At 36.6% G+C, this 7,809-nt stretch overlaps 1 protein-coding gene across 1 annotated transcript; it reads left to right on the top strand.

Annotated features, from left to right (window-relative positions):
* Positions 1-339: 339 nt before the first annotated feature.
* On the top strand, positions 340-1,287 carry LOC109084126 (olfactory receptor 1D2-like). Its single transcript, XM_019098824.1, has one exon. It carries the CDS (start codon positions 340-342, stop codon positions 1,285-1,287), a length of 948 nt encoding a protein of 315 aa, XP_018954369.1.
* Positions 1,288-7,809: the final 6,522 nt, after the last annotated feature.

Here is a 7,809-nt window from a genome sequence, read left to right as displayed (position 1 = left end):
AAAAGAAAGTAGTCTTTAGAGAGCTTGTTAACATTGTTTACAGTGTGTGTTATCAAGGCAATTAGCATGAGACTAATGTCCATATATAGCAAACCAAATTGTACCTTTGCAAAGCACTTCTGGAAAAACTCAAATAGAGAACATGGTAAGATTTCAAATGTTTTGTAACAGAAAAAACAATGTATGCTAGAGGATGTGATGTTTGCTTTGTTGGTGTTCTATCATTTACAGACTTCCTACTGTGACAATTCAAGTTAATACAACTTTCTATACCTAATTAGTTTTGAATATCTGTCCAATGACAAAATCCTGTATATCAAAAAACGTATATCATTCAAGATGCAGTCACTGCTGAAGAATGAGTCCAGTATCTTAGTATTTACACTCTCTGGTCTGAATGAAACAATGGAGAACAGATATGTTTTGTTATATTTCACTGCACTGTATTATCACCTGATAATCTTTTGTAATGTAACTGTAATTATTACTATACTCTTACATAAGAAGCTTCATGAGCCAATGTACCTGTTTATATGTAATCTGTGTGTAAATGGACTTTTTGGCACTTCTGGATTCTACCCTAAATTCATGTATGATTTATTAGCCCATGATCATGTGATTTCCTATGTTGGATGTATGATTCAGATATTTGTCATTTATTCTTCTATTCTGTGTGACTTTTCAACATTAACAGTAATGGCATATGATAGGTATGTGGCAATATGTAGACCACTGGAGTATCATTCAAAAATGACGAATCAGAAAATTCTTAAATGTATAATTTTCTGCTGGCTGACTCCATTTTTTTGCATGTCTTTTCTAATTATGTTAATATCTAGACTTACCTTATGTGGCTTTAGTATTGAAAAGTTATACTGTGAGATTTGGGCAGTTGCAAAACTCTCTTGCTTTTCTACAACAGTAAATAATGTGTTTGGGTACTTTGTTATTCTTACATACTTTGGACATGCAGTATTGATATTTTGCTCATACATTTACTTAATCAGAACGTGCAGGAAATCAATAGAAGGCAGACACAAATTCATACAAACATGTGTACCACATCTACTTGCATTAATTAATGTGACAACAGCATTTTTGTTTGATGTCCTGTACAGTCGTTATGGTTCAAGGAATGTGCATCAGAGTCTGCGTAATTTCATGGCCCTGGAATTCTTACTCGTACCACCTATTTTAAATCCTCTTATTTATGGTCTAAATCTGACAACAGTACGGCAACAAGTTATTAGACTGTTTTTCAAGAAACAAGTCAGAATATCTGAATGAATATCACTTTATGTCAAAAGATCTGAGGCTTTCTGTGTTTCACAATGTTTGTATAACTAAAAAAAAAGTCTAAAGGAAGAAACTGTTTTAGATGTTTAGAAGGTTTCATTCTTTTCTTGCTGAGAATATACAAAGATAATAATAATGATTTTGCCTTTTCTTAGGTACGAAGTGAAGTAAAGGGTCTTAGTCACAATAAAATCTCTGTACTGCATAGCCCTAACAAACCCAAGGGTGTTCAGAATGTTTTTATTATTATTATATTATTATTATTATTAGTAGTAGTATTTTGTGAATTCAGGTGAGCTCAATTATTTTTGTTCATGTAAAATTAAATAGCTCTAATACAATTCATGTTTTAATGAAGTACTATTCAAAATCTGCTTGTGTGTTGATGGCACATACATTTGCAATACATACAACAAAACACCCTAGTATGTACATATTAGCCAAAAAGAAGTGATAAGTAGCAGTGTCTACAATAAACTTTTTTTTTTTTACCAAGAAAAATGTCACTCTGAAATATAGAATTATAGGAGTACAGAGGGGAAAATGTTGGGATGTACTGGGATGAGTTGTAACACTAAACAACTTGGGTAGTAACACTTATACAAAAAGACAGAAATAATTACGTACATTGATTATTATTATTTTTTTTTTTTTAATTACTTGTTCAAAATGTTTTATAACACTTCCTTCAGCTTTAAGGGGGGGGGGGGGGGGGGGGGGGGGGTCTAATGATATTTCAGGCATTCTGACTTATTTACACAGTTAAAAAGTTGGATTTTCATGCTAAATATGGCCAAAGTTTCAAAAAATGAGTTGGGCGAATGGCATGTGCCAAATACACCCCCTCAGGGTTCGAATAAGTTTTTTTAGAAAGTTTATAGAAAGTTTTTTTTTTTTTTTTTTTTTTCTCCATGTATGGCCCTGTATGACATCATTAAGGGCAGAATTCCTTGTGTGGGCACTTATCCTGGAAGAACACATGCACACATCAACCAAAGCGAGAGCAAGAGCACGTCCATCAACATGTTTAATTAAGGTTATGGAAGTCATCGACAGCGCTGCCCTGGACTTGCTCGAGAAGGATTTGCCATTTTGTTTTTAGACCATGGTTGTATTTGTTGTGAGGGAAAGATAACTAGGACTGCAAGATTAATCACAAATCAATCGCAATTGCGATTAGGCAAAATCTGCGATTCCCATGCTTATCTGTCAGTGAAGCACGATTCTGTGCTCAATAGTAAATCTTCATCTGAAGGCCAGAGGGCACTCTCACGCTGAACCTCCAAATATGCCCCACAGAAGAAAGGTAATGCACGTTGTTCCTGAACACAGAAGATTGAACTGCTTTCATTGATTCAACGTGACTAATAAACACAGGACTATGAAAATATATGGTTTATCTGAGTTCATCTTCTAATAATTTTCATTGTAATAAAGTATATTTATAATGCAATGCTATGTGAGTTTGGAATAAAAACATGTAATTAAATGTGGTATTTTGAGGGACAAGAGGTTCACAAATGTTTCCCATTTTTGGAAAGATGTTTGACACGTTGCTTTTTCAAATGCATGTTATAAACTTAGACTAGCCGGGTAAAGGCTCGATGGTATACAGAAGCAGGTTTAGATGGAGCAGCATTTACTGCACAGAACTGAAGTTCTTTGACAAGCTAAGCAAACTGCTTTCATAATCATAGAACGATTTCAACAATTTAATAATCACGCAAGTATGAAAGCGGCTTTGCGTAGCATGTCAGTGAACTATGGCTTCATCGCTAGTTTCCAGCCGCAGCGGTATCCCTTCTAGCCACAACCCTAGAATGACGCTTTACCTTTCTTCTGCGGGGCATATTTGGAGTTGCATCGCGAGAGTGACCTCTGGCCATTGGATGGAGATTTACTACTATTACTTTATATAGAATTGTGCTTTACTGAAAGATATGCAAGACAATCGCATTTGATCGAATTTAGACCATATCGTAGTACTGAGACTGCTCTAATTAGAGTTACAAATGACCTGCTCTCATCATCTGATCGTGGATGTATCTCTCTAGATTCAAGATTCAAGATTTTTATTTGTCACATACACGATTATATAGAGAATATATAACCAGAAGTGAAATGTCAGGTCCGCTCGATGGTCAGTGCAATTATTAAAGAATACAACACAGAGGAAAATATATATAAAAATAGGTATGAAATTAAAATATAATAGTAAAAAAAGTATATTGTAGAATTAAATATAGAATAGAAAATAAAATGTGCATGAAAGTATACTGTAGTCTTAAATATTAAGATACACAGAAATGTACAAGAGGCAAATATGAATATATGCATTTCAGACAGGACCACTTTGGCAAGTTACTTGAGTTTATTGAACACAATTTATCTTTGGTGGTATGGTTCCTTATGGGGGTTCTTGCTCCCAAATTAATTGAACATGCTAGAGCTGAAACATTAACCCCCTGAAACCATCATCTTGGAAATACATGACAGTTAAGACACTTAATAATGTCTTTAAAAGCGAACAGTGGTAATCGTGTAGATGTGGCAGTGGGACGTCTATCCTGTAGCTTGGTTATGAGGATGAGTGTCTCTCAGCAGTGAGGTCCATGCCAACTGGGACTTGAAAGCCTTAGTGATCTGAAACAAAGAAGATGACAACCAGAAGGTGCACGATTTATACTATAGTCTTAAATATTAAGATACACAGGAATGTACAAGAGGCGAATGTGCAAACAGGTTGTGACACTGTCAATATGAGGTAGAGAATGATGAATATCTTACTGATTAAATGTACAGTATGGAATTTTTGGCCACCAGGGGTCACTCAATCAAAATAATAACAAAAGACGTACTTTGATGACATCGGGAAAGAGCGTGGGCTCATGGGAGTTGTTGTTACTGTCAATGACAACTTAGTATTTTGACTATCACGTCTTTTCGAACTGAGAGATATATGAATTATGAGACCCCTATCAAATCAATATTCCATCTAGCTAGTAGTAATATATGTTAAAACATGGTCGCCTTTCGTTAATAATTATAATTACGTTTATACTATGATATCGAACAATATAGTGAACTGCATTTGAAGCTACTTTATCCAGCTAGATATAGAACAAATGTGGATTTACATTATACTACACATGTGAGCTAGTCCGTCTGCGTTTTACACAAGACATCATCGTTTCAATAAAATATACGGATAGATATAGTTAGCTGAATGGATGCATACCTGTTTATTAGAATGCAAGCGAGTTCGGCATCTCTTTGTAGATTCAGCTTGTCACGAAGCTCTCTCCATCTTAGAAATGCAACTCCAATATTTACCTTTGTCTTGTTTCTTCTCTTGTCCCAAAACCTTCTCGGGTCATTTATTTCACCCGTTCGTTTGCGCTTCACAGAACGTGCAGGCAAAGCATAATCATGATCCATAACTAACTTGAGGTATAAATACTAATATAAACAATATAGATATAAAATATAATAATCTCGATCAAGGCTAGCTACTACTTTTTCTTCTTCGTCTGTTCTTTGCTTCTGTTGGCTCTGTGTTCACCTTTGTATTTGGCGGTTCCGCAGGAAGTTAGAGAAACTAGAGAGGTCAAAGGTTATATGACGCCATAGACGGGCGACAAAACGGAAATAAAGAAACGTGCCGTGTCTTCTAATTAAACTATAATTTTCTCCGGATTTGAAAGTTCGTGGAAACTGTCGAGATAATGTAAGTACACAACTAAAAAAAATATATAACATAGATATAGTGATTTCTGCTATTTTTAAAGCAGAAAAATTACATATTGTGCCTTTAAGTGATTATTAAGTGGAGACATGTAGATGTTAAGAGGCTGGTTTTGAGTTTAGGCGTCTGATGGTCTGGGGGAAGAAACTCCTCCTAAGTCTCTCAGTTTTTGTCATCAGGCTACGGAAGTGCTTACCAGATGGGATCAAAGTGAAAAGACCGTTACTAGGGTGGTTTGAGTCCTTGATGATTTTAACAGCTCTGCTTTTGCAGCGTTTGAGGTAGATGTCCTGCAGAAAGGGGAGAGCAGACCCTGAGATGCGCTCAGCTAAGCGCATAACTCTCTGCAGGGTTTTGCAGTCTTGACTGGAGCTGTTTCCCATACCACACTGATATACACTGAGTCAATACACTTTCTATGGACCCTGAATAGAAAGTTTTCAGGATTGCTGGGAAAACCTTGCCCATAGGACAAACATATCGGTTCATTTTTATCTTTGGTAATCTATAGCGAGAATCTGAAGGGAGCATAGAAAATTCTATACGAGAAAATAGTTGTCCAAGAGCGCATATCGAGCCCAAATTCAAAACATTTATGCTGAACAAAAATGACAAACTTCTTTGTTCTTTCCATATTCCCACTAAGAGTAACTATTTTATTTAATGCATTTTGATGTTTTACACTACAATTTCCAGACCAGCAGCTAACAGAAAAGCACAGCACCGGCTCAGTGTAGGACTTACAAGATAATTCCATCAGTGCCCTATCTATATTGAATGTTGTTAATTTTCTTAAGCAATATAGGCATTGCTTTCCCCTTTTATATAATACCTCTGTATTCACATCAAAACACAATCTATTATCAATAGTGGTCCCCAAATATTTATAACTTTCCACACATTCCACCTTCATACCCTTAATAAAGGTAGCCTGGGTTGAATGTGTTTATATTGTAAAGTCGATAATTACATCTTTTGTCTTAGATACATTCAGTTGCAAACAAGCATCATCACACAATTTCATTTCGTTTAATTATTTTTCAGAAGACTCACAATAAAGGTATTGTCTGCAAACTTGCCTGTTATTGTGTTTACTTATGAAAGTGAAAAAGTGAAAGTGACATAACATTCAGCCAAGTATGGTGACCCATACTCAGAATACGTGCTCTGCATTAAACCCATCCAAAGTGCACACACACAGTTGAGGGTTCAGTGCCTTGCTCAAGGGCACCTCAGTTGTGGTATTGCCAGCCCGAGATTCGAACCCAATAAAGAAGACGAAACACAGCCTTGAGGTGTTCCTGTAGATATTGTCAAGGGGCTGAAAACTACCATTGATTCTCACTCTCTGAGTTCTCTCAGTTAAAAAATCTAAGACCCAACCCACTAAATTAAAATCAAGACCAAAATTAGTAATTTGTCTGGTAAAATTTGACATTGTAAAGAATTAAAAGCTAATTAAAAAACTCTTCAAACAAAAGCTCAATGTGCTTTGCTATCTTCCTAGTGCTTTAATATCAAATTTAATAGAATTGCTGTCGCATCTTTGACACCTCGCTTTGTTATAGGCGAATTGAAGGTTGAAGGGTCTAAACGATTTTTGGTTTTAGTCAACAACTCTTCTTTTACTAATTTCTCAAAACATTTTATTATAAGATATGTTAGTACTATTAGCCTAAGATCATTTAAGATGTGTTCACACTTGTAGTTCGGTTTGTTTGGTTCATTTAGTCCGGACCAAAAAGGAAAATTATATATTTGGTCCTGGTCCGCTTAGTGTTCACATTGGTATTTTTGACAGCGAACCTAAAGACAGTGAACCTAAGGGCATAGTGATATGTTCACAACTTTATTGGTCGGCTTGAATGATATATACTGTATATCGTGACGGAACTCACTGAACAACCCAAACAAAAGGTGCGTTAGACTTAAAGCCAGGAAAAGCTCAGTGAGAGTGATTTTGAACCTCTTTGGGATGGCACCACAAGGCACCATTCACTTGCAGAACACAAGCTTCTGGAGGGCGCATAAATTTTAACTAGTGAGTTTAGGTATGTTGTTGCAGTGACAGTGGTTGTCTCGTAGGCAAGCATCAGTACCTTGAATTTGATGCAAGCAGCTACTGGTAGCCAGTGTAACCTGATGAAGAGAGGAGTAACGTGAGCTTTTTTTGTCTCATTGAAGATCACTCTCGCTGCTGCATTCTGGATCAGTTGCAGAGGCTTGATAGAACATGCAGGAAGGCCCGACAAGAGAGCATTACAATAGTCCAGTCTGGAGAGAACAGGAGCTTGAACAAGAAGTTGTGCGGCTTGCTCTGACAGGAAGGGTCTAAACTTCCTAATGTTGTAATAAGGCAAATCTGCAGGACTGGGCCGTTGTAGCAATATGGTCTGTGAAACTTTCCTGATCATCAATCATGACTCCTAGGTTTATGGCTGTCCTGGAAGGAGGTATGGTTGATGAACCCAGCTGTATAGAGCAGTTGTGATGAAACGATGGGTTTGCTGGAACCAGAAGCAGTTCCATCTTAGTAAGGTTGAGCTGAAGGTGATAGTCCTTCATCCAGCTAGAAATGTCCCTCAGACATTCTGCAATGTGAGCAGCTACGGTTGGATCATCTGGTTGGAATCAAAAGTAGAATTGTGGTGTCATCAGCATAGCAGTTATAAGAAAAGCCATGCTTCTTAATGACAGATCCTAATGAAGTCTTGTATGTGGGGAGGTGAAGTGGTATAATCTGTTTGGCTTGAGGAACCCCAGTAGCA

The sequence above is a fragment of the Cyprinus carpio genome, chromosome B15 (assembly GCF_018340385.1).
Source record: "Cyprinus carpio isolate SPL01 chromosome B15, ASM1834038v1, whole genome shotgun sequence".
Classification (NCBI taxonomy): domain Eukaryota; kingdom Metazoa; phylum Chordata; class Actinopteri; order Cypriniformes; family Cyprinidae; genus Cyprinus; species Cyprinus carpio.
The sequence above is the reverse complement of the archived record's forward strand: the minus strand, read 5'-3'. Positions and strand labels throughout refer to the sequence as shown.

What these genes read in the sequence shown, in the direction of transcription:
- LOC109084126 (XM_019098824.1), top strand. Translation starts at nt 340, where the DNA reads ATGCAGTCACTGCTGAAGAATGAGTCCAGTATCTTAGTATTTACACTC.